Here is a 27,942-nt window from a genome sequence, read left to right as displayed (position 1 = left end):
TTTATAAATGTAGCTTAAATACATGTTATGAAAAAAATGACAGTTGTTTTGTCAGATTTTTGACATTTCAATTCTTTGCCATTCTTCGAGTAGTTCAAGTATTTGCCGTATCGTATTAGTTTTAAACTGTATAAACCAATTACTTGGAGTGAGTATAAATATGTATTTTCTTTTAAACTTGACTTTTCAATTTTTTTGAATGTATTAATGTCTTTACCAACAACTTCTATTCGTTTAACCGCTAAATCCCACGCGGCTCCATTAACATAATGAACTATACGTTTTATACTTATCTTTCGCGTGTTAACTGTAAATTAGCCATCCAGACACGCTAATACCGGACACACAGGCATTTCATCGCCCAGTACGGCCTGTTTCAAGGTTAAGAAGAGGTAATTTGGCGTATTTTCAGCGGAAATTTCGAGATGCCTCAGGCGCGGCGGAAGACGCCGTTTAGCGGCAAAGCGAAGAAGCAGCAGCTGCAGTCTAAGAAGCAGAATAAAACCCTGTTATTATCCAGTAAGTAGATTCCCATTTAGAAATTTTGCTAGTTTTGTGTGTTCTTTTGAACTTTAGCAATTTTTTTTTCATATTTGGATAATTAATTAATTATTTTAATTATTTAATCTTTATTGCACAATACATGAAGGTACAAATGGCGGGGATAATGCCTTAAGGCATTCTCTACCAGTCAACCAATGGGTTAAACCAGAAAGATTAAGTAGGTGCAGTGTCTTTTAAAGTAAATGAATTTGTAACCGAGACTATGTATGAATATAAACTATATATTGATAAACTTACACATATACTTAATACAAATAAACATATATATATATATATATATATATATATATATATATTAATACATTAATACATACATAATTATACCAAGTGTAAATCATTAAGTTGAAGAAGAAGAAAGTTTGTCAAGGAAATACTAGCACAACATGCGCTTGAATGTGAATTTGGTCTGCGCTTGTCTGATAGAGAGTGGGAGAACGTTCCAAAGTCTGATTGCCTGGACAGTGAAAGAATTGGACATGAAACCCGTTCGGTGTTGGGGGACAATGAGCTTAAGAGTATGGGAAGAGCGAAGATCTGTGCCTGGACGTGGGGTAACAAATTTAAATTTCGAATGGAGATAATCTGGGGCGGACGGGTCAAACAAGATTGAGTAGAGAGTACATAGAATACGAAGGGACCTACTCTCTCGAATAGGGAGCCAATTATCAAGACATATATTGATTTGTTTAATACATATATAAATATTTGGGGACAATCTTGCACAGACAGACCTAGCCTCAAACTAAGCAAACATTGTACTATAGGTACTAGGTAACAAGTATATAGATAAATACATAAATACATAGAACACCACCCATGACTCGGGAACAAATATCTGTGTCCATCACACAAATAAATGCCCTGGAATTTGAACCTGGGACCACTAGGCCAGACATATAAATTTTGTTAGGATTACTTTATTGTTTAATAAAACTGTCAATACATCTTTATTTCTGCTAATCTATACAATTTGTAACCATGTTCAAGCACTATGTATAAAACTCAACAATTTATGAGCATAATCATAACAAAAACTAGTAAATCCTCCCTTTTGTTAGGGCTGAGTTTAATCTATTGTTTGGAGGTGAATATAAAATAAATAAAAATGCCTTTATTTCCAAATTTCTCATGTTTACATTAGAAGTTTTTGCATAATGGTTAGTAAGTTTCTTATAGTTAGTAGTCAGTGTTAAGTTTGTTTATGTTATTTACTATTTAGTTATTTAATTTGGGTTTGACGACCGATTTGGCCTAGTGGGTAGTGACCCTGCCTATGAAGCTGATCCCGGGTTCAAATCCTGGTAAGGGCATGTATTCGTGTGATGAGCATGGATATTTGTTCCTGAGTCATGGGTGTTTTCTATGTATTTAAGTATTTATAAATATTTGTATATTATATATATCGTTGTCTAAGTACCCTCAACACAACCCTTATTGAGCTTACTGTGGGACTTAGTCAATTTGTGTTATAATGTCCTATAATTTAAAAAAAAAATTGACCCCTCGTTGAGTGTAGGCCTCCTCCAACTCTGCCTGTCTTCCGCTTTGTTTAGCCAGTCTTTTCCTGCAGTTTCTTTTATATCATCTAGCCATCGTTTATATGGCTTTCCCCATTTCCTTTTGCCTATAGGCCCTGCTAGTAAAGAATATTTACTTATTTACTTGTTGTTGTTGCTTTCTGTAAAATTGTCCCCTAATATTTTTACTTTATTTTTTATTTTCCTTTAGGAACACTAAACGGATATCATGAGAAACATACAATTGCAGACGACCGGTCTGGCCTAGTGGGTAGTGACCCTGCCTACGAAGCCGATGGTCCCGGGTTCAAATCCTGGTAAGGGCATTTATTCGTGTGATGAGCATGGATATTTGTTCCTGAGTCATGGGTGTTTTCTATGTATTTAAGTATTTATAAATATTTATATATTATATATATCGTTGTCTAAGTACCCTCAACACAAGCCTTATTGAGCTTACTGTGGGACTTAGTCAATTTGTGTAATAATGTCGTATAATATTTAAAATTACCAAAAGCGCCATACATGTACCTGGGTGAATCAACTTTTTTTGTTTTGTTATCCTGCCCCTTTGTCCAAGGGACAACAGTGGCATAGTTTGTTTGAAGAGACGTATGCCGTTCTATTAACATGCTTAGCAGGGGGCCCATTATGGACATTGGTTATAACGACCACAAAAACGCAAATTTGATACATTGAAGTACCATAAAATCAGTATTTCAATGAACTTTTGTCCCCTGGACAACTAATCGTAACCATGGCAACGAGTGACGCTAAAAAGTTGATTCTCCCACCTATAACATTTGAAGAGTTCCCTCGATTTCTCCAAGATCCCATCGTCAGACCCGACTTGGTGCCAACGGGACCATCTCGGGGTTATACCCGTTCGATAAAAAAAAAATTAGCAAATCGGTTCACGATTCTCGGAGATATTGAGTAACATACATACAAAAAAAAAACAGTCGAATTAAGAACCCCCTCTTTTTTTGAAGTCGGTTAAAAAAAACAGAGAACAAATAACTTTCTAAACATTACGAGTATAAGAGAGTAATAAACTCTACATTATTATGACGACCGGTCTGGCCTAGTGGGTAGTGACCCTGCCTACGAAGCCGATGGTCTCGGGTTCAAATCCTGGTAAGGGCATTTATTCGTGTGATGAGCATGGATATTTGTTCCTGAGTCATGGGTGTTTTCTATGTATTTAAGTATTTATAAATATTTATATATTATATATATCGTTGTCTAAGTACCCTCAACACAAGCCTTATTGAGCTTACTGTGGGACTTAGTCAATTTGTGTAATAATGTCCTATAATATTTATTATTTATTTATTTTTAAAGATTAAACCTCGCAAATGTGACAAACTTAGAGAGTCAAAGCAGACGTCATCAGTCAGTGAGAGAGAAGAGGATATCAGTCAAGCATTTCTTAAACCTAGCAATGTGGTCAAAAATATCATAGGGTCGTTTCCAATTTTTTGAAACGCTTGTATTACGTTCTATATCAGTGGTGGGCAAACTACGGCCCGCGGGCCAGTTCCGGCCCGTGCAAGGGTTTCATCTGGCCCGCCGCCGATTCTTCGAAATAATTAGTATAGGGCTCGCGACATAACGGTTTCAGAACAAAATGCATTTATTCTGCAGTTGTGGCCCTCCTCTAAATTTTTTTATTTTTCTGGCCCCCCATGAAGAAAGTTTGCCCACCACTGTTCTATATTAACTAAAAGTTGCCCTAAAATTCAACTTTTATACTAAAAACGGCTTTAAATATGTGAAATTAAAAAAATATATTTTGACATATGGTTTCGCGCCCAAAACGCTCCTTGAAAATTGTGTGACGTCACAGTTTACGGTTTGACACATATCTACATACACACGTAGTAGATACGAACTGTCAACTGACATTTGTCATTTGTTGTTTATCGCCTAACTGCCAACAGTGTCAGTCTGAGAGTTGTGACGTCATCAGAATCTTCAAAGACGTTTTGAGTTTGGTCACGTGACGTGTGCCAAAAGATATTTTAAATTCAATATTTACAAAAATATGGTCATTACAGGTCCCCTATAAGTAGTTTAACATGTTCTTATAATCCGAAAGAATTTATTGGGATACAATTTTGCCCTAAGATTTGTAGATGGAAACGACCCTATTCCCCTACTGCAATGATCACCAGCTGTATCACTATCAATTCTTTTTTCATGGTTTATCTGTTCAGCCACACCAGGGGAGTCTGGACAGGATGTGATGTCGGTGAACTACCAGCCATCACGGGGCGGCAGGGACCGCAACAGATACGCTCTCAAGTTCTTCAGGGAGAGTGACGCAGAGCTCAAGATGAAGAAAGAGGATGCTTTGTAAGCACCGCCTAGTTTATTACTGAATAATAAGCTAATTTTATGGATAAACTCACTTTTTTTTTTCTCTCGCGCCTAAACCCGCCATGCTGCCTACAATGACAGGGAAAGGCTGTCTCAACCCAACTGGCTGTCTCATCGGCGCGTTACACTCACTTGGATTATTCGTCCCTGTTGGCGCCATATTTCGAGCCCATCGGGGGTCCTCCCTCCTGGTCCTGGCGCGCTGCTCGCGGCACGCTGCGCGCGCTGGCGGGGCGGCGCGCGGTGCACGAAACTTTAATTTCCAAGAACATTATATGTAAAACTATAATAGATTCAGTGATTAAAAGCTATTTGTATTGTATTTCCTATGAAACAGGAAAGCCCTGAACCCCGTCCCGGAGACAGAGCTGGAGGTGGACCCTCACGTCTACTTCCCCGAAGACCTGGCCTTCCCCAAGCGGCCCCCGTGGGACTTCAGCATGTCTCCCGCGCAGCTGGACGCCCAGGAACACAAGTATTTCACGGTGAGACTTGTTACGACCATTAATATACACGGTGCCCGCGAGGAAATAGAAAGATTTTAACAGTATATTCCGTATCGTATCTGAAGACAAAAATGTCTTATATATTTTTTTTATTCGCTTAGTTTCAGAGTTCAATACAATACAAATACTCTTTATTGCACACTTCAATACAGAAACAGTACACATAATACAACACATAAAGAAGAAGTAAACAACGGGCGGTCTTATCGCTAAAAAGCGATCTCTTCCAGACAACCTTTAGGTAGCGGAATTTAAAAAAAAATTATGTTGTCAGTAGGTGTTCCAGATGAAATAAAAGAAGTCTAGCACGGAATAAACACAAAACAAAACGATATATCATATACAAATATAAATAAAAAAGATATATAAATACATATACATACATATATTAAAATACATACTATATATATATAATAAATGCCAGCTATAAGTATGGAAAAGGAAGCAGATAAAAGGGAAGGAGTTAATATCATATTAAAAAAAAAAAAAACTTTTTTTATTGTGTTTGAGTGCATAACGCCTTTTTCATGGCTATGTCGCCACTATGGGGTCTAGACTACCTTATTGACAAATATCAAAGTGGACAGACCTTTGAATAAACTAGTATTCACGAAAAAAATGTACTCATAGTGTTGTGTTCCTGCCGGTGAGTAAGGTTGCCAGAGCTCAACGAGGGGGGGCGGGTTTAGGGTCGGCAACGCGCATGTAACTCCTCTGGAGTTGCAGGCGTACATAGGCTACGGAGACTGCTTACCATCAGGTGGGCCGTATGCTTGTTTGCAACCGACGTAGTATAAAAAAAAAAAAACAATTCATATTAATCCATAAATTTTCCAAGAACATGCACTTATTATGTTTACAAAAATGCCCTTATTGGGATTCGAACCCGGGACAATCGACTTCATAGGCAGGATCACTACCCACTAAGCCAGACCTCTTTGATTTGTTTATGAACATTCGTTTAGAACATTTTTTTTATTTAATGCTATTTTTCCAGGAGTACATAAACAGCCTGCAAGCCACCGAGTACTGGAAGCAGATGTCCTACTTCGAGCTCAACCTGGAGACCTGGAGGCAGCTCTGGAGAGTTCTGGAGATGTGCGATATTCTGCTGCTCATAGTGGATGTCCGGTTCGCGGTAAGTTTGAAATTTTTTTTTAAATAGTTTATTGTATAAATCTAACAATACAGTAAATCAGGACCCTGTGTCTTGACCTAGGAAACCCTGTGTTACAGGACCCAGTTTCGTCATACCAATTTCTTAATCTACATTAGGTATGTATACAAAATTCTAGATATCTATGTCAATTTTTTTAAGCATAATGCTATTAGTATTAAAAATATTTAAAAAACTGGCCAAGTGTGAGTCGGACTCGCGCATGAAGGGTTCCGTACCATTATCTACAAAAAACCGGCCAAGTGCGAGTCGGACTTGCACAGGAAGGGTTCCGTACCATTATCTATAAAAACGGTCACCCATCCAAGTTCTGACCCCGCCCGAGGATGCTTAACCTCGGTGATTGGATGAGAACCTCGAGATTAGAAAGTAATATTTGGGTGAATCAACTTTTTTTGTTTTGTTATCCTGTCCCGTTGTCCAAGGGACAACAGTGGCACAGTTTGTTTAAAGAGACGTTGTATGCCGTTCTATTAACATGCTTAATAGGGGGCCCATTATGGACATTGGTTATAACGACCACAAAAACGCAAGTTTAATACATTTAAGTACCATAAAATCAGTATTTCAATGAACTTTTGTCCCCTGGACAACTAATCGTAACCATGGCAACGAGTGACGCTAAAAAGTTGATTCTCCCATTTATTTTATTCTGTTTCTAGTATTTGTTGTTATAGCGGCAACAGAAATACATAATCTGTAGAAATTTCAACTGGCTAACTATCACGGTTCATGAGATACAGCCTGGTGACAGACGGACGGACGGACAGCGGAGTCTCAGTAATAGGGTCCCGTTTGACCCTTTGGGTATGGAAACCTAAAAATGGCCAAAAAAACATGTCTGTGGTATGGAAGCCCTCTTAAATATATATTTTATTCTGTTTTTTTTTTTAGTATTTGTTGTTTAGCTATAACAACAATGATGTACTTCATCTGTGAAAATTTCAACTGTCTAACTATCACGGTTCATGAGATACAACCTGGTGACAGACGGACAGACAGACAGACAGACGAATGGACCGCGGAGTCTTAGTAACAGGGTCATGTTTTACCCTTTGGGTATGGAACCCTAAAAAAGCGCTAGTGGCCTAGCGGTAAGCGTAAGGCGTGCAACTTGAAATCCGGAGGTCGCGGGTTCAAACCCCGGCTCGTACCAATGAGTTTTTCAGAACAGAGGAGAGATCATTTGATATTTACCATCGGTGAAGGAAAACGTCGTGAGGAAACCGGACTAATTCCAACAAGGCCTAGTTTACCCTCTGGGTTGGAAAGTCAGATGGCAGTCGCTTCCATAAAAACTGCCTACGCTAATACTTGGGATTAGCTGCCAAGTGGACCCCAGGCTCTTATGAGTCGTGGCAAAATGCCGGGATAACGCAAGAAATGTGAAGATGGTGAATGCTATTATTATTAAGCTGTGTGTACAAGTGTTTGTGTATGTGTCAGTGTATAAAAATGTATTAGTACATTACGATACAAGTGCGAAAAATAGAAAATTCGAAACGAGTGGCGATAAATTAAAACACGACCGAAGGGAGTGTTTTAAATCGACACGAGTTGCGAATTACCTATTCGCACATGTATCGTACAACGTTTTACAGTACATATGGCCCTTTAAATGTTCGACACAGTAACGTAATATGCTACTTTTCGCACTAGTAGTAAAGTAGCACCATATGTACTGTAAACGTACATTACGTACTATAGTAGGTCGGCAACGCGCATGTAACACCTCTGGAGTTGCAAGCGTCCTTAGGCTACGGTGACTGCTTACCATCAGGCGGGACGTATGCTTGCTTGCCACCGTCGTGGTAAAAAAAAGTAGATATCTATTATTATTTAAAAAAAAAGAGATATAACTATAGATATACAACTATGTGCGATATGACGATAATATTATGACAACCGGTCTGGCCTAGTGGGTAGTGACCCTGCCTATGAAGCTGATGGTCCTGGTTTCGAATCCCGGTAAGGGCATCTATTTGTGTGATGAGCACAGATATTTGTTCCTGAGTCATGGATGTTTTATTTTTTACCCGACTGCCAAAGGGAGGAGGGTAATGTTTTTCGAGTGTATGTATGTATGTCTGTTTCTTTGTGGCCTCCTGTAACCTAAACGGCTTGATGGATTTTGATGTGTGAGGTATCGTTAGATTCGTCTTGATCACGGAAGTGTCGTAGGATGTTTTTTTGGGGGTAACTAAAAAGTTATAAATAAATAAAAAAATATTATAAAAAAACCAAAAAACCCGACTGCACACTAAAAAAGAGGAAAACAAGCCCCACAAGAATATTGTTGTTGATGGTAAGTATCGCAGGCGGGTACCAACAACCAAAATGACTATAAGTAACCCTCTGTTGGTCCCCGCCTGCTATACTTATCATCAACAACAATATTCTTGTGGGGCCTGTTATCCTCTTTTTTATTTATTTTTTTAAGTATTTATATATTATATATATTGTTGTCTGAGTACCCATGACACAAGCCTTCTTGGCTTACCGTGGGACTTAGTCAATTTGTGTAAGAATGTCCCTATAATATTTATGTATACTGGACCTGGAGACCTGGAACCTCTGGAGGGTATTTTAAATACCAACAGTAAACATCCCACTTTTAAACCGTCTTTTATTGTTCCCCCCCCAGGGCATGATGTTCCCCCCCTCCCTCTACAAGCACGTAATGGAACAGCAGAAGGACATGATCCTGGTGCTGAACAAGGTGGACTTAGTGCCCGCGGCCGCGGTGGTTGCCTGGAAGAAGTACCTCACTGAAACATGCCCTGGACTCAAAGTTGTGTATTTCACTTCATGTCCGGGGTATAATCTGAACGGAGCCACTAGCGATAAAGCGGGTAAGTTTAAAATAATAATTAAGCCTATATACGTCCCACTGCTGGGCACAGGCCTCCTCCTATGCGCGCGAGGGCTTGGGCTATAGTCCCCACGCTGGCCCAATGCAGGTTGGGGACTTCGCAATTGTGATGAAAAACATTGTGCGTAACTCCACGGGTAAGAATGGTTGTTTACATCTATACTCTGTATGTTTAGGTATTTAAATAAAAGTAAACAAAATCTACCCTCAAATGGCTCCTTAAGCCAGTTGAGGGTAGATGAAAACATTACATGATCAAATAATTCTTTATTCATTCATAACAATAAAATATTGTGTTAAACATAGCTTAAAATTAAAAATAAAACATTACATTATATTAAAGAAATTAAAGCTTAATTAGTGATCCCAAGATGATGATATTAATTAAAAGTATTGAAGAATATATGCATAATATTAACTGAAATTTGTATCATGTCAATAAGATTTAAATATCAACCAAGCAAATAAAATATCAATAAAAAAAAAAAAAAAAAATGATAGAAATTTAAAATGTAATAACTAAGATATGTCAACAATAAATAATAATATCGTCACTTTGGTATCCTACTAGAATAATACACTAATATGTACATAGTAAAAACGTAAACTCAGCAGCAATGTAGGTTAAAGTCAGGTCGTTTAGTCACAGTTCCAGGTGGTTTTGTATTTGGTTGGTCAACCAATAAATTGTTTGTTTAATTTTATGTAAATACCTATAGGTACAGAGTATAGAAAAGAGTGTTTAACTATATTTTAACACACTGTGGGCCCATATAACCCGACAGATTAAAATGTCATACAAAGTTTTCTGAAATCGGTCTCGTTTTAGTCATAATGTAATGATAGTCAGATTATCATAAGTTCATAAATGTGAAACCGTTAACTTTTCAGGATTGTCGTAAGGTTATCCTATAGATAGGTTAGGTTTGTTTTATGGAAATCCTGAAAAGTTAAGCGTTTCTCAGAAAAACCAAATTATGACTAACGAAAATGCGGACAAACAATACATTATGACTTAAAACTTTATGGGAAACAATAGAGACCCTTTAGATATAATGTCAATTCTTGTAAAATTGTGTTCTGTAATAATTCAGTGAAAAACGCCTTTTTGGCTACGAAATAATAAATAAATATTAAACACTAAATAATAAACATTATAGGACATTATTACACAAATTGACTAAGTCCCACAGTAAGCTCAATAAGGCTTGTGTTGAGGGTACTTAGACAACGATATATATAATATATAAATATTTATAAATACTTAAATACATAGAAAACACCCATGACTCAGGAACAAATATCCGTGATCATCACACGAATAAATGCCCTTACCAGGATTTGAACCCGGGACTATCGGCTTCATAAGCAGGGTCACAATACTAGCATATTAGTAGAATGTGGAGAGGTTGATGTCGATCAAGGGGAGGGGCACATGATTAATACATAACACAGTACTCCTTGAAATTTTCTACAAATCGCTTAACATATGATGTATTTGGCATTTATTTTTATTTAAAAATTTTTTAAAAAAAAAATGTTATTTTGTCATTTCGAATCGACAAGTAGAAAAAATAACACATTTTTATTTTTCCTCCTATGGAAACTCCAAATAGGGAACCATATATTGGGACCGTGCGAAGTGCGTGGTGGGGGTAAGTAAAGCGATCCCAGCGCATAAGGTGGTAAAAATTTGAACTAACTACGGATAGCCTCTTAAACATTTCGTACAATTATATGGCTCGAAATGAAACTTTGATTTACGATTACTCCTGAAATATTCATTTAAATTGTATGGTGCAAGGGACCATTGTAATCTGTATGAAATGCTTAATATAACTAACGTATTTATTTTGATAATTGTTAATAATGTATCCATGTAAATAGCTTTGCAAATGCCACATATTACGTGATCTTTTTCTAGAAGTTAAGAATGGATATAGTAAGTTATCCTTAAAAGATAGACATTTCACATCGCGGACTTTTTTGTAGACCTACGAATGAGAAACAACCCCACCATACATTGTGTTGTTATAGCTCAAACGGATTAGGCAGCGTTTTCGATTAAAGCTCCTAGCCAGCGTGATTTTTTCCGACAACATCGTTATATTTCAAACAATTTACACAAAACCTTAACAAGTTATATACTTAAGCCTTCCTCAATAATCACTATTGATAGATGAAAGTCGTATGAAAATCCGTTCAGTAGTTTTTAGTTTTGGAGTAGTTTTATAAGATGTAGTGAATTGACGTTTTCCCCTAGACTTGCGGACACTAGGTTGCGTGACAGTCGTGCACGCTCCCAATAATTAAGAAATTCTGCCACTATAAAATTCATCATGAAATTGTTTTGATGGGGCATATTTTTGAAGTTACTTTTAGGTGCCTTATAGTTCGATGCAAAAGTGTACCATTAAAAACAGCCATAGAAAGTGTCTGTTAGTTCAATGTTAAAGACGACTGTTATTCTGCCATAACTAGAAAACTATGTTCACGATTTAAACAGTTGATACCTCATTTTAGAGAGGCTAAATTTCCTAATTATGTATGGTTCTTTATTGGGAGTTTTCATAGGAGGAACTAGAAATATTGGAAAAAATAAAAATGTGTTTTTTTCTACTTTTCGATTCGAAATTACAAAATAATCGTAAATGCCAAGTACATCATATGTTAGGCCGATTTGTAGAAAATTTCAAGGAGTACTGTTATGTATTAACCATGTGCCCCTCCCCTTGATCGACATCAACTTCTCCGCATTCTACTAAGATGCTACTATTGGGACAGTTTTGCTCCTTAGTGTATATACATACAATCTTTTCAGAGGTGAGGCTCGTCCAATTATGTACCAAATTGTGGTGTATATGTATAAACAATATACACCGTGTTTTTATTGAATTTCGTTAACTTCGGGGTATTGGTAAGTACGTTTAAGGAAACTACGTGACATTGTTAATTTTCCAAAAAAAAATTTTTTATATATTTTTTTTACATTTTTTTTTGTTATAAAAAGTAATTAAATGTTGCATATAGCGTTGTTGTTGCACGGGCATTACATTTATCTCAATCAAACAATTGAAAAGTGTGACATGTCAATGTCATTTCGAACATCGATCGTCCGAGATAGTACTTACGTTTAGTAGCAAATGTATTAACCCGTACTAAACACTAATCAATATGTGAACGGGCCCTAAGGTAAGTGTACACACTCGTAAGAGCTTTATAAGATAAAAATTAAATATTGATTATCTCCGAAATGGAGTTAATTGGAATATCGGTGTCTTTGAGAAAGTTACTTAATTTAAGCTCAGGAAAGCACCCTTGAAATTAACGCAAAAAAAAAAAACACGGTGTATGGCCCAATTTTCACAATGCTTACAAGATGTCACATCGATACGATACTGATCAGTCAGTCACAAAAGTGACATTTCTTCAACCAAAAACGTCACTTTTAACACTGACTATCGGTATCGTATCGGCACGACATCTTATAAGCATTGTTCGAATTAAGCCAATAGTAAACTTCATTTGTACCTACGTCCATGACACATATAGGGAGCGTGCATGAACTTTAGGGGGCAGCACAGGAGCCGTCAGATTTTTGGCGCGAGGCGTGAATGTGATGTTTATTGTTCCGATGTAGCCCACAAGATGGCAGAACCTACTATGCACAAGAAAACACGTGACGTGTAAATGTACATGTTTATGGTTCCGATTCAGGCCACAAGATGGCAGACCCTCCAACACGCACGGTCCCTATACATTATAAGTATACTGAATATGTTAAAATTGTTTTAAAATAATATGAGTATTTAAAATAATTATGATCATGGTGGACCGTTTTTAGATTCAATTTATTTACCCTCAAAGCAAGTAAAGTTCCTATCCGGCCGGATAGTAAAGACTATTTGTTATCTGGCCGGATATTAGGTAGCTATCCGGCATCCGGCCGGATGGTAGATGACTCCGGTATTCGGCCGGATATTAAAATATAGGCCGGATAGTAACCGAATATCCGGTGCATCTCTAAAGTAAATAAATTAGCAGGGAAGAATAATACAAAACAAGTACTTAGAAATCTTTATTTTGTATGAAACTAGGCTTTAAAAAAAACTCGTAAAATTAGTCTAAGCTGTGCACCGACACGCAAGTGTCAAAGCGTGGATAGGCCACCATAAACACTGCCACACTTTGCCACAAAGACTTAATTTAGACAGGGATCATGGTCGCATCTCGTTTTCAGAGTCTGCCATCGTATTTTCCATTTTTTTCGCATCTTCCATAACCTTAATTAATTTTTCTGGTGAAAAATCCTCTTCATTCAGAGTAAGATCCAAAATCTGATTTTCCACGGCAAATAACCGCTGAGCTATATTTTGGAATACCTCGTAGTCCACTTTAGATTTGTCCATTAATGTGGGATTAGGTATTTTAAAAATAGGGTTAGATTTTTGTAGAGACTTCTCAGCGTGTGCAAACGCTATAAGTAATCGCTTCTTCAGTTTCAGTAGATCTTCCATGATAATCTGTAAAATAAAAAATAAATACAGTTAAGATTTATTTTATAAAATTGATTGAAGCACAGGTTAAAATGTACAAACAAAAAGAGGATAAAAAAATCGGCCAAAAGCATGTCGGGCCATGCTCAGTGTAGGGTTTCGTTCATTTTGTCAGAACAGGCCGAACGGGGGGCTATAAATTAGTAAGTATCATTGTACGGTCACGTATGAAAATGTCGATACGAAAAAAGTGCCAAAAATATGTATACACGACTGTTGCCCATATATTAAGGTGGTGTATACATATTTTTGGCACATTTTTCGTACCGATATTAACAGCATAAGGGAGTACCTTCGTAGCGCTTTCTACGTGTTTTTATAAAACATATTTTTTTTTTGCAATAACAAAAAAACTCAAAATCATGTTCGCTATAGTTTTCATTAAAAGTATTTACTTATATTTTATTTCGTGATTTTTTTCATATTTTTTGGACCCATGGTTCATAAGTTAACTTAAGCGAGCGATTATTTCCGAAAATAATAACTTTTATCATAAAAAAAATTAAGAGACCCTTATTCGTTTTGGAAGACCTATCCAACGATACCCCACACTATGGGGTCAAAGCAAAAAAATAATTAAACGTATAATTTTGTATGGGAGGTACAGTCAGCATCAAAAGTAGCGGATGAAACAACGCGCCAAAAGTATCTGATATTCCGGATAACTTTTCCAAATATAGATAAATTGTTAAAATTCGCGCTCAAAAGTATATCTTTTACAGTCCTAGTTATATTAAATATGTACATCACTTTTTGGTAAGCTGTTATAGAATGATATGAATATGATGCTGACTGTACTCTAAAAAAATGTTTTGTAGTTTTTTATTTTACCGTTCCGTACCGATTGTATCCATACCAAATTTTTCTAGCACTAACGATCACGGAGCAAAGCCGCGGACAGACAGACAGACGGGCATGGCGAAACTATAAGGGTCTCTAGTTGACGAAACCCTAAAAACGAAGTTAAAACTGAACCTTTCACAGACAGTAATTTTGTGTAATTTAACCAGTTACTGTCAATTAATGTTTTTTTATACACCTTTTTATTGCCTACTCATATTATATTCAAATATCGTCGAGTTAAATAAAATAACCGATTATTTTTAAATTCAACTCCTTAGGAGGGTAAATTTTGGGTTGAAAATATTTAACCATTTCTACGCATTAGGAACTTGGTTTCATTATATGACATCAAAATCAAAAGTATCAATTAAAAACGTAATAAAACATAAATAAAGAAAAACTTACTGGATTGAGAATAAATTAAAAGCCGAACCAATCTTACTGCTTCCTGGCTGATTCGTTTGACCACCAATTTGGACTGACATTAGGTTTATTAACAAATCGGTACTTGTGTATTTGCGAGCTACCTACATATCTAAAGTGTATTCATCCTTACGTGTCTTATCATGTAACGAAACGTCACGATCCAACAATACGATTCATAAGGCCGCCTTTACACCTGTAAATTACTTTCGTAATATTTATGTAACTTACTTACGGTTGCATTTACACTTAAAATGAACTTACTGTAAAAAATGCTTACGTAAATTTTGTGAGTTTAAACTTGCATACATTATTATTATTACACGCCCATTTACATATGCTTATCATATCATATCATATCATATATTTATTACGATCATGTTGGTACAAACAAATACAGGTGAAACTTACAAAATTAAAGCACAACATGAGACCCTGTTAGGGTATTGCAAAACTATAACTAAAATCACTCACAAAAAAATAAATAAAAGTACATAATCAAACTATTTTTTAAATTTATACAAATCAAAATAATCTTGTATAGAATAAAAACAGTTTTCTGTTAAATATTTTTTCAAATTAACTTACTAAATCAATAATAAAAATATCTACTCATAGTCGCTATTTACCAGCGGCTGCTGCATATATAACTTTATACAATAAAAGGCGAAAGGAAAATAATGCTGAAAGAAAATGCTGGGTAAAACCTTGGCTAGAAAAAAGAATGGCACGAGTTACGTTTGAAAATCTTTTGAAGGAGTTAAGAATGAAAGACCGAGCCCAATTTTTCAATTTTATAAGAATATATTTCGGAAAAAGTTGCACCAATCATTAAAAAAAAACTGAGATTTTGTATTCTTTATTTTTGAAGTCCCACAGTATGACACGTGCTTCAAAAGCGGTAATTAAAGTTTCTACCTCGTCTGGTGACCAGGTTTTGTTTTGTTTTTGTTGAGAGGACATTGTTTTGGTGTACATTCTCAACTTATCAATTTAGTTCGATAAGCTGTGAGTCGCTTCCGTAAACAAACACGAACGTGTTTAGACTTGTAATTTCCCAGTTTACGAAAGTAGTAAAAAATTACAGTGAGCTACTTACAACAAATTTAGCGTAAGTGACTTACGTACGTAAAACTTACAGGTGTAAAGGCGGCCTAAGACTTAAATCTTATTTAAGTATTTATAAATATTTATATATTATATATATCGTTGCCTAAGTACCCTCAACACAAGCCTTATTGAGCTTACTGTGGGACTTATTATAGTCAATTTGTGTAAGAATGTCATATAATATTTATTTATTTACCGGGATATATTGTTTTTGAGCTCTCGATATTTCGAAGATGGATTTAAATTGTCTAATGTGTGGAATCCTGTGATATATTTGTGTAAAAAACCATTGATATCCGAATCAAACGCCACTAACAAGTGTGGACGCGACCAGTGGTAACGTTGAAAACGAACGCAGCCCACGCGCACGAATGAGGGTAGACCGAGCGCGGTCTACACAACTTTGACCGCCCGCTATTTCCAGCTACCCGTGAACAAGATTCATGTAACTGCGTCCAAATATCGGGAGCTCGAAAACAATATAAAAGGTAATCACGGTTTATATCCCGGACGATTTAATTCTAGTGAAGCTAACCGTGAATCATTCAAAACTGTTAATACGATTCATAGACTAGACATCGTAATGTCAGATGATGATATTTTATAGCTTTGAAGAGTTCCTTAACCTACCTATCCTAATATGAATCATAAGTAAGTGTTGTATACTTTGCCTTACGCGTAATAATGTTTAAACCATAAATTAAGTATGTATAATACCAACAATGGTAGTTGCAATGACCTGTAACTATGTTATTAATAAAATTATTTGTATTTGTATTTATTTGATCGTTCGTTAATGCGATTATTGATGAAAATGTTATTAGAAATGATATTTTTCTGCAGTTATTTGGTTGATTTCAATACGTTGTGAGTTTTTGAATGATGATTATTGTGTAATTCCAAAAAGTGTGATAATGTCTTCGAGAAGTGTTTACATAATAGGTCAAGTAAGGATGAATACACTTTATACAAGGTGCCCGTGAGCATTGCGAGACATTTTAACTAAGCATTCCTGGTGATATTTAGAGACTAAAATGTCATATAAAATTTACTGGATTAGGCCTAGTTTCAGAGATAATTAAATGTTTTTCGAAATCATTCTTTCGCCATAAGTCGGTACAAAACACATTTTTGATTTCGGTATTGCCACTTTGAGGTCTAGTCAGGACATACCTATTGATTGACATCGAAAAATTAAAAAAAATTATTCGAGAGGCTACCCACAAATAAAAAAAAAAACTTTATAGTTAATTTTAGGATATGTGTTTATCAATAAAAATTACGTTTTATGTACAGGAATGTTCAAAAAAAGGGGAAAAAAAAACAATCTTTTTTTTTCTGTCGAATTTACAAAAAGTCATATAACATTTTTTGCTTCTGTTGCCATCAGGAATGCACCGTTAAAATCTCTCGCAATGCTCACGGGCACCTTGTATATTAGGTATGAAATTGGCGTTTTGTATGGAGAACTTTAACGAAATTAGATTTTTCATACAATGAATTTTGCGGATTATTTTGTTATGGCATTTTCAAACCAAACAAATTTTTGCCAGTAATCTAAGAAATTTTTTATCTCATTTTTTTTAAATCTGTCCCGTCAGAAAAATATAAGTCATTTAAATACTCGAGCCGGCAGCACATGAAAAGAGCTGTTTTCAGGGCGGTATTCTGAATACATAAAACAATAAAAGTAGCAAATAATTGTATGTAAAATCGTTGTTATGTAGCGCACTAATGAAATTAAAAAATACTTCGAAGTTACTATTAAAACAAATAAACTTGGACATGACTAATACTTAAGAACAAAAACGCCAATTTCATAGGTAATGACTAATGACCCAATACATACGAGTAATTACGGGTCAAATCGTGCAAGTTAAATTTGACCCACTTCCCGACTTCTAATGAAGCTGAAAATTTGCATACATATGTAAGTCGGGTGACAATGCAATATTATGGTACCACCGATCTGATCTGATGATGGAGACAGGAGGTAGCCATAGGAACTCTGTGATAAAACAACGCAACCTAATTGTGTTTGGAGTTTTAAGAATCGTCTCGATGAGTATTAGTTGCCCGTGGAGAAAGGTACAGTCAGCAATAAAAGCTTGTACCAAAAATGAAATTTTCGCCAAAAACTTATATTGACCCGATTTCTATACTTCGCGCGTCGATCGCTGACAGATCCTCCAAATCGCTTTTGGATAGGCCTAATTCAAAAAAAGTATGACATATTTTATTTACAATAACTGTATACATAATGGATATATACAGTGGTGTTACTATAAATAGCTTAAATCTAAAATAGGCCCTTGAGGCATTGTACCAAGGATGCTGGCGGCATTTCCTCGTTGTATCGCAACGCTGATACGTAGAGCAGAGCCCAACTGGGGAAGTACCTCCACTTTACAGAAAACATGCATATTGTTGTTCCTGCCGGTGAGTAAGGGTTGCCTGAGTTCAACGAGGGGGGGCGGGTTTAGGATCGGTAATGCGCATGTAACTCCTATGGAGTTGCAGGCGTACATAGGCTACGGAGGCTGCTTACCATCAGGCAGGCCGTATGCTTGTTTGCCAACGACGTAGTATAAAAAAAAAATATTTTCGCGTATCCCGGTAGGCCCTTCATAAACAAACCGCCTTGATGCATCAATGTCATATTTTATTATCTGTGAAAACTTGACAAAAAGCAGTTTTAGGCACAGTATGTATAAGTTACTCTATGGTTTGCGAAAGGTGCTAGTGCTGCACTCTGGCGGCAGAGCATTGCAGTAATATTCCCTATTGAATATCTTTTTTTTTGTGTAGGACTCCAAGTGCGTCGAAGGCGCGGCCGCCAGCGCATGTGCGCCGAGGGCGCCACCAAACTCCTGGAGGCGTGCCGCGAGCTAGTCGGCTCCCACGTGGACCTTGGCTCCTGGGAGGACAAGATACGGGAGGAGACCCATGTGGAGTTCGACTACGACGACCAGGCCGAAGTTGGTGAGTCACGACACGTATGCGTCACGAGATTTGATGCCAATAACGACACGTGTGCGTCGTTGGTGCACAAGATAAGTAGACTATTGAGGAGTTCGAGTGTGACGACCAGGTCGAAGTCGGTGAGTTGGGCTTAAGGTATAGGAATGATAGTATACTAATTGAAATGTAAAAAAAAACTGTAATGTCTTGGAACTCTCGGGATGCGACACTTGTATTTGGATTTTTTTGTAACGATTATAATATAAACAGTAGGGCCACAGTCTAAGAAATAATACAGTCGGGCGACGAAGGCGTCTAGACGGGCCAACCGTGCGGGTGCGAGGGGCGGCGGGCGGGAGGGCGGTCCCTGAGTTTCATACGCGCCGTTGTTCGTATTCAGGGATATGATTTTGAGGGCTGACGCGTGTTTTGTAATTATCAATCAATTTGTGCACAGTTAAAATATTGCATACGACATGTGCTAATTGTTTGATTCAGTGTAAACAAAAATATATCAAATGATATCAATTTTAAAAATTCAAAATGGCTGACATGTATTATAGCTTATTTTAAGAAATTACGAATAGTTTAAGACTTCATTTAAAAAGCAAAAAATGTTTCTAGCTTCTGTTTGTATATGTATCATGTAGTATTTGATGTTTTAATTATTTTTGAGAGTCCTCGGGATGCCGATTACAAAAATGACATCCATTTTGAAATCCAAGATGGTGGAAATTAATTTTTCTTAAAAATCGATATGGGTGTCATCTCTGAGGTTCCTCGGGGTTCCGATTACGAAAATGACATCCATTTTGAAATCCAAGATGGCGGACATTAATATTTCTTAAAAATCGATATGGGTGTCATCTCCGAGGTTCATCGAGGTTCTGATTACGAAAATGACGTCCATTTTGAAATCCAAGACGGCGGACATTAATATTTCTTAAAAATCGATATGGGTGTCATCTCCGAGGTTCATCGAGGTTCTGATTACGAAAATGACGTCCATTTTGAAATCCAAGATGGCGGACATTAACTTTTCTTAAAAATCGATATGGGTGTCATCTCTGAGGTTCCTTGGGGATCCGATTACGAAAATGACGTCCATTTTGGGGTTTTTTGTGGGTGCAGATTTCAAAATAAAAGTCCATTTTAGAATTAAAGATGGTTCACATCACTGCTGCACACATCGACACCCATTTCAATAAGTGACGTCCGCCATCTTTATTTCCAAAATGGACGCAACTTTTAAAATGAGTATACATACATACATGAAACCTAAAAACATTTTCCTCCTCTTTTGGGCAGTTGTGTAAGTCTGTGTCAACCCTAGGTAGGTACGGTGACCTTGAGCGGTGTCGGCATTTACACAAACATCAAAGGCGTCGGCCCACTGTTACTATTTACACTGTGGTAGGGCTAAGATGGTCCGCTTTATATCATTTGTCGCCATGCCTGTCACGTTCTAACAAGTATTTATGCGCGAAAAGGACGGGCATAGTGACAAGTGATAAAAATGGAACCATGCTGAAATAGATCAAAAGCGAAACTGACCCAGGCCTGTAGTGCCCAAGGCTGGAATCGAACCTGCGCCACCACTCGGCCACCCGCATCACTGCGACATGGATTGAATTTTCTCAAGTACTTAGCTGGTCCTCTGGTCAACTCTAAGGTGGAACAGTATGGTTCGGTTTAATATTGTGTTGCAGAAAGTTGCTTATTAGGGGGCGTCCACAAATTACGTAACGCAAAATCCCAAATTTTTTGACCCCCCCCCCCCCTCATGTAACAGGACCGTCACGCTTATCTGGGACACCCCCCCCCCCCCCCCCTTCAATTCCGTTACGTAACAAGTGCTTTGTAAAAATCTTTAGGTTAATATTCAGAAAAGAAAGACAGGTGGTAGTATATATACTTTTTAATCAAAAATCTGTCTGTTTTAATAAATCATTAAACTGTGGTTTCAAGGAATCAAGAAATTTAATCATCTATGAACGGGTTTTGGTTCCATTTCTTAATACATTCTATTAAAGGTAAATCAGAATCGCTCTCACAATCGGTATCGGCTTCGGCGGCGATCCCATCTTCTGTGGCTAATATTTTATAATAATACATAAAAAAAAAAACAAAAAAAAAATTATGTATTATTATAAAATTGTGCGTGACGTAACGCAAACCTTGACTCCCCCCCCTCCCCAACGTAACAGGACCGTAACGCTTGGCCTGACCCCCTCCCTCCCTCCAATTACGTTACGTAATTTATGGACTTGTGGAAATTCTAATAGAATTGTGTATTGCATAATGTTGCATTGTATAAATATCGTTTGGCATAAATACTTTTGTCATACTGCTTTTTGCATAATATTATATGGCAGAAACTTTTAACATAACCCACTTATAAAATTCTGCTAAATGATTATTATGTGAAATGACTATTATGGCAAGTATATATTTATGCGAAAGTATTATTCGGCTAAAACTGCTCTGCGAAGTGTATTTCTGACAAATAATATTCTGCCAAATGAGGGTAACCTATTTATACCACTCGTTGTCCGCAGGCGAAACAATACTCCAAGAAGCCGATACGTCCTACTATAAGCACGAAAAATACAAAAGCGGCGTCCTAACCATAGGCTGCGTGGGCCAACCGAACGTGGGCAAATCCTCCCTGATGAACGCCATTATGGGCCGTAAGGTGGTCTCCGTGTCTAAGACCCCGGGACACACGAAGCACTTCCAGACCATATTCCTGACGCCACAGGTAATTTATGTTGAATTACAAACTATAGCCCAACGTAGGCAAGACTGATGAACGCGGTCGTGCATGGGCCGTAAGGTGGTCTCCGTGTCTAAGACCCCGGGACACACGAAGCATTTTCAGACCATATTCCTGACGCCACAGGTAATTTATGTTGAATTATAAACTATAGCCCAACGTAGGCAAGACTGATGAACGCGGTCATGCATGGGCCGTAAGGTGGTCTAGGTGTCTAAGACCCCGGGACACACGAAGCACTTCCAGACCATATTCCTGACGCCACAGGTAATTTATGTTGAATTATAAACTATAGCCCAACGTAGGCAAGACTGATGAACGCGGTCGTGCATGGGCCGTAAGGTGGTCTAGGTGTCTAAGACCCCGGGACATACGAAGCACTTCCAGACCATATTCCTGACGCCACAGGTAATTTATATTGAATCGCTAACAATAGCGCGACGTGGGTAAATCCTTGATGAACACCATCATGGACCGTAGGGTGGTCTCCGTGTCCAAGACCCCGGAACATCTACATTCTTCGTGATCATGTGCCGTGAGGTGGTCTCAGTGTCTAAGACCCCGGAACACACGAAGCTCTTCCATTTTTCTCACTCCACAGGTAATATTTAATTAATAACTACAGCTCAACGTAGCAAGTCCTTTATGAGCTCTGTCATGGTCCGTAAGGTGGTCTCGGTGTCTAAGACCCCGGGACACGAAGCATTTCCAGCCCATTGTTAGTTTCAAAAATGACGTTTTTGGAAACGAGTTTTAGTTATTAGATCTCATTCCAATATTATACTGATCTGATACGATCTGTCAGTGCCAAAAGTAAAGTTTTTTTAACCATCTCATATTGTAATGATATTAGATCCATGTAGATCAGTATCACATTATATTGTTGGATTTGGCCTAGTAAAAAGGCGCAAAAACAATTATACTAAGTAAAACGTTATTGTAATGAATTTATGAGTATACTGAAGGTTGCTTGTCAAAGTAAAATGATTGGGGAAAAGTCGTTTGCCAAGTGAAATTCGGTCCATAAATGTTCGGTGAAAATACATAACACCCATTATGTAGTAATTACCCATTACGTAACGAGCCGTATACTTGTTCCCCCCGTGTGTGTGTGTGTGAGTACACACGGGGGAACAAGTATACGGCTCGTTACGTCAGCAGTAGCTGGGATTGACACGTCCGCTCTCGCCGACGGTTCTCACGGGACTATAACACAAACACTACACATTATACCACAAGGCCACTACATGTTTAAATTAAAAAATATCTGGGAAACCGAACTTTGCTCGAACGATATATAAAAACTCAAAAATGCACGTTTGCCCAGAGATAAGACCTGGCTAGATAGATTTTTCGCCACCGAATTTTTACGGATATCTTGGACAGTTATGCATCCATATTGGAAGAGCTACGCATAAAAAGCCGGTTGTCAACGATATGCCAGGACCAAATTCTCATATACTTCGGACATTTCTCACGCTGCTCCCCGGATAGCCTATACTCTGTATCTTTAGGTATTTAAATAAATGTAAAGAAAATCTACCCTCATGGCTCCTTAAGTTAGTTGAGGGTAGATGAAAATATTACATAATAAAATAATGTAGGTTAAAGTCAGGTCGTTCAGAGACAGATCCAGGCGGTTTTGTATTTGGTTGGTTAACCAATAAATATTATAACTACCCGAAAATGTGAAAATTGTTTGTTTACTTTTATTTAAATACCTAAAGATACAGAGTATAGACAGTTATTATGACGGGCAAAGTTGAAGGCACCAGACCTCATCAGGGCCCTCCTACTAGACGGTGTGCTCAAATCACTGCACCTACGCAATTAAAACTGCACGAGGCCTGAAGCTTGGCGAGGAATAGAAGCCTATGGAGGAACCTGGTCTTCAACATGACATGCTGTCACGATCCTCAGCATTGAGGGACCGACTGAAGAAGACATATATACAAGAATTGCTCGTTTAAAGGTATTAGATAAGATTTAATTTTTGTTTTTACTTTAAAATCCCGTGTTCCGCAGGTCCGTCTGTGCGACTGCCCCGGGCTGGTGTTCCCGTCCCTGGTGCCGCGGCCTGTTCAGATACTTATGGGCGCGTACCCCATCGCGCAGCTGCGGGAGCCCTACACCACCATCAGGTAACCAGATCTATCTGGCCGGGCATCTTCAAGGCCCGTCCAGAATTCATGTGATCATATTTTACCCACTTTTGATCCCCCCATCTCTTCCCCTTGATAGGTAGAGTGGGTCTCTATTGTTTCCCATAAGGTTTTAAGTCATAATGTATTTTTGTCATAATTTGGTTTTTCTCAGAAACGCGTAACTTATCAGGATTGATATGAAACAAACCTAACCTATCTATAGGAGTACCTTACTAAAATCCTGAAAAATTAACGGTTTCAGAATTATGACTAATGATAATCTTACTATCATTACATTATGACTTTCAATAATTATATCAGAAGATGTTAATAAAAAAGTAGGTGTTGCTAAATCCTAGATTCATACTTACAATCACAATGAATAAACATACACATATAAGAAATACAATTAGACATACACAAACATACATATAAATATATGTAAAATAAACCAAAATAATATTTTTTTTTTAAATATGATAGCAGCACTATATATATGTGATATTTGGTGATTGTAACACTAAAATTCATGATAACTGATTTTGAGACTAAGTATAAATAAATAATAAATAAATATTATAGGACATTATTACACAAATTGACTAAGTCCCACAGTAAGCGCAATAAGGCTTGTGTTGAGGGTACTTAGACAACGATATATATAATATATAAATATTTATAAATACTTAAATACATAGAAAACACCCATGACTCAGGAACAAATATCCATGCTCATCACACAAATACATGCCCTTACCAGGATGTGAACCCGGGACCATCGGCTTCGTAGGCAGGGCCACTACCCACGAGGCCAAACCGGTTGTCAACAAGACAAGTATCCTACGGATTTTTTGATATGAGGTATTCTACTGTATTTTTCATGTGCTGTTTTTTCGATTTTTTCCCCAGATATCTCGGCGAAAGGCTAGACCTCCCATCGCTGCTCCGCATGGACCACCCGGAGAACGATGATACGTGGTCTCCGAGAGACATTTGCGACGGGTGGGCTAAAAAGAAAGGCTATCTCACCGCTAAGGCTGCTAGGTATGTATCATCATATAGACCACCCAATATGATACGTGGTCTCCGAGAGATATTTGCGACGGGTGGGCTAAGTAGAAAGGCTATCTTACAGCTAAGGCTGCTAGGTATGTATATATCATATAGACCACCCAATATGATACGTGGTCTCCGAGAGATATTTGCGACGGGTGGGCTAAGTAGAAAGGCTATCTTACAGCTAAGGCTGCTAGGTATGTATCATCATATAGACCACCCAATATGATACGTGGTCTCCGAGAGATATTTGCGACGGGTGGGCTAAGTAGAAAGGCTATCTTACAGCTAAGGCTGCTAGGTATGTATATATCATATAGACCACCCAATATGATACGTGGTCTCCGAGATACATTTGCGATGGGTGGGCTAAGTAGAAAGGCTATCTCACCGCTAAGGCTGCTAGGTATGTATCATCATATAGACCACCCAATATGATACGTGGTCTCCGAGAGACATTTGCGATGGGTGGGCTAAGTAGAAAGGCTATCTCACCGCTAAGGCTGCTAGGTATGTATCATCATATAGACCACCCAATATGATACGTGGTCTCCGAGATACATTTGCGATGGGTGGGCTAAAAAGAAAGGCTATCTCACCGCTAAGGCTGCTAGGTATGTATCTTCATATAGACCACCCAATATGATACGTGGTCTCCAAGAGATTTTTGTGACGGGTGGGCTGAGAAGAAAGGCTATCACACAGCTAAGGCTACTAGGTATGTATCATCATATAGACCACCCAATATGATACGTGGTCTCCGAGAGATATTTGCGACGGGTGGGCTAAGTAGAAAGGCTATCTTACAGCTAAGGCTGCTAGGTATGTATCATCATATAGACCACCCAATATGATACGTGGTCTCCGAGAGACATTTGCGATGGGTGGGCTAAGTAGAAAGGCTATCTCACCGCTAAGGCTGCTAGGTATGACACAAACCCCCTTATTCATAAACGTGTACTAAAGTTACGATGCCGCTGATCATCGTTTGTCCCTTTCCGACGTATCGGTATGATGGAAAGGGACAAACGATGATCAGCGGCATCGTAACTTTACTACACGTTTATGAATAAGGGGGAAAGCGTTTCGTTAGTAGTAATTATTTATTTTAAGATTATTATAATGTAATGTTTACCCAGGTATTGGCTGTTGTATTTATAAATGTTGTTATGTATTTTTCATGTCACTATATGATGTTACTATAAATGTTTTATTGACTTGTAAAAGAGCCCTTGAGGCCTACTAGCAGAATAAATATTTGAATTTTTGAAATTTGTTATCGTAGCTCAATTGTCACCTTGGCTAGGCACCTAGGAGTAATATTTGTGGACTGTTTTCAGACTGGATACGTACCGAGCGGGCAACAGTCTCCTGCGTATGGCGCTCGACGGCAAGATCTGCCTGTGGCTCCGCCCGCCCGGGTACACGGACAATAGAGGTATATAATACACCATTTCCCTATCTGTACCATAATAGTACATTACGATACATGTGCGAAAAATAGGAAATTCTAAACGAGTGGCGATAAATTAAAACACGACCGAAGGGACTGCTTTAAATCGCCACGAGTTGCGAATTACCTATCCGCACATGTATCGTACAACGTTTTACAGTACATATGGCCCTTTAAATGTTCGACACAGTAACGTAATATGCTAATTTTCGCACTAGTGCGGTAAAGTAGCACCATATGTACTGTAAAATAAATAATAGTACTAGCAAAGACAATTTGAAATAGAGGTATGTTGTCAAAGAAAACTTTGTAACCACAGTAAATTTACTGCCATCTTTCGACACATGATTAAAATTTTTCGAAAGCCAATTGACTTTGATCCTTATTCTTTCACTGAAATGTGATAAATTTGTGAAATATTAGAAAGTGGCGCCATCTTACTGGGCACAGGTTAAACGATGTCGCCATACCTTTGGGTTTTGATCTATTAGATGGCGCCAATTTTTGATATTTAATAAATTCACATATCAGTGAAAGAATAAGGATCAAAGTCAAATGCCGTTCTAAAAGTTATAATTATGTATCGAAAGATGGCAGTAAATTTACTGTGGCTACAAGGTTTCCGTTGACAACGTTGACAATCCACCTCTATTTCAAATTCTCTTTGGTGTTGGATTGTAATGAAACTTTGCAAATACAATGACATGAGATACATATGGCATATACTGTAAAACGTTGTACGATACACGTGCGAATATGTAATTCGCAACTCGTGTCGACTTAAAACACGACCGAATTTCCTATTTTTCGCACTTGTATCGTAATGTAGTATTATTTAATTATCCCCAGAATCATTCGAAACCGCCGACGAGCTGAAATACGTGAAATGGGTCCAAGCGCTAACATCGGAATCGGTGCAGCCGGTGACAAGCGAGAGCTCCGACGAGACGGACACACAGACGGACGCGGACGATAGCGACAGCAGCGGCCCGGAAGATATCGCTATTGCTAATAAGTTCGCCGCTTTGGGGCAGGACATGTAGAAATATATTAATGAAATATTAATTTTATTTCATCACAGTTAAAAACAACACTAAACCCTACTCATAGTGTTGTGTTCCTGCCGGTGAGTAAGGTTGTCAGAGCTCAACGAGGGGGGAGGGGGTTTGGGTCGGCAACGCGTATGTAACTCCTCTGGAGTTGCAGGCGTACATAGGCTACGGAGACTGCTTACCATCAGGCGGGCCGTATGCTTGTTTGCCACCGACGGAGTATAAAAAAAAAAAAGCTACTTCATCCATATCATAACATTTGTATAATATATTCAGAAACAATAATCTACGGCCTATATTAAAAAAAACCTGTATCTGTGGCTGCATCTTAATTCAATATGTTTATTTCAGACACAACTGTCCATATACACAAGTTAAATTTAAATAAAATAAATACAAACTAATTTATAGTATTGGATACGAGGGTGGTAATTATTATAGCGGTGTGGGGAGCATGCGTCAAAAACGGTACGCATACGACGCGTCACTGCGATTCCGTATCGTGACCGTATTTTAAGCAGCGGTCTGTACCCCTAGTGTAACTTTGATC

The 27,942-nt window shown here is 37.9% G+C and overlaps 1 protein-coding gene across 1 annotated transcript; it reads left to right on the top strand.

Annotated features, from left to right (window-relative positions):
• Positions 1–83: 83 nt before the first annotated feature.
• LOC133532464 (guanine nucleotide-binding protein-like 1) lies at positions 84–27,729 on the top strand. The gene is made up of 12 exons (XM_061871150.1): positions 84–148; positions 413–519; positions 4,301–4,439; positions 4,801–4,948; positions 5,967–6,107; positions 8,791–8,998; positions 18,759–18,932; positions 21,470–21,672; positions 23,713–23,828; positions 24,741–24,875; positions 26,228–26,325; positions 27,190–27,729. Exons 2-12 carry the CDS (start codon positions 426–428, stop codon positions 27,381–27,383), a joined length of 1,650 nt encoding a protein of 549 aa, XP_061727134.1. The 5' UTR covers positions 84–148; positions 413–425; the 3' UTR covers positions 27,384–27,729.
• Positions 27,730–27,942: the final 213 nt, after the last annotated feature.

This window comes from Cydia pomonella, chromosome 27, assembly GCF_033807575.1.
Source record: "Cydia pomonella isolate Wapato2018A chromosome 27, ilCydPomo1, whole genome shotgun sequence".
NCBI classification, from domain to species: Eukaryota; Metazoa; Arthropoda; class Insecta; order Lepidoptera; family Tortricidae; genus Cydia; species Cydia pomonella.
Note: the sequence above shows the minus strand (reverse complement) of the source record. Positions and strands in the feature narration are given on the sequence as shown.

What these genes read in the sequence shown, in the direction of transcription:
- LOC133532464 (XM_061871150.1), top strand. Translation starts at nt 426, where the DNA reads ATGCCTCAGGCGCGGCGGAAGACGCCGTTTAGCGGCAAAGCGAAGAAG. An exon ending in TAAAACCCTGTTATTATCCA is followed by an intron (nt 520 to 4,300) that starts GTAAGTAGATTC and finishes TTATCTGTTCAG; the next exon opens with CCACACCAGGGGAGTCTGGA. An exon ending in AGCCACTAGCGATAAAGCGG is followed by an intron (nt 8,999 to 18,758) that starts GTAAGTTTAAAA and finishes TTTTTTGTGTAG; the next exon opens with GACTCCAAGTGCGTCGAAGG.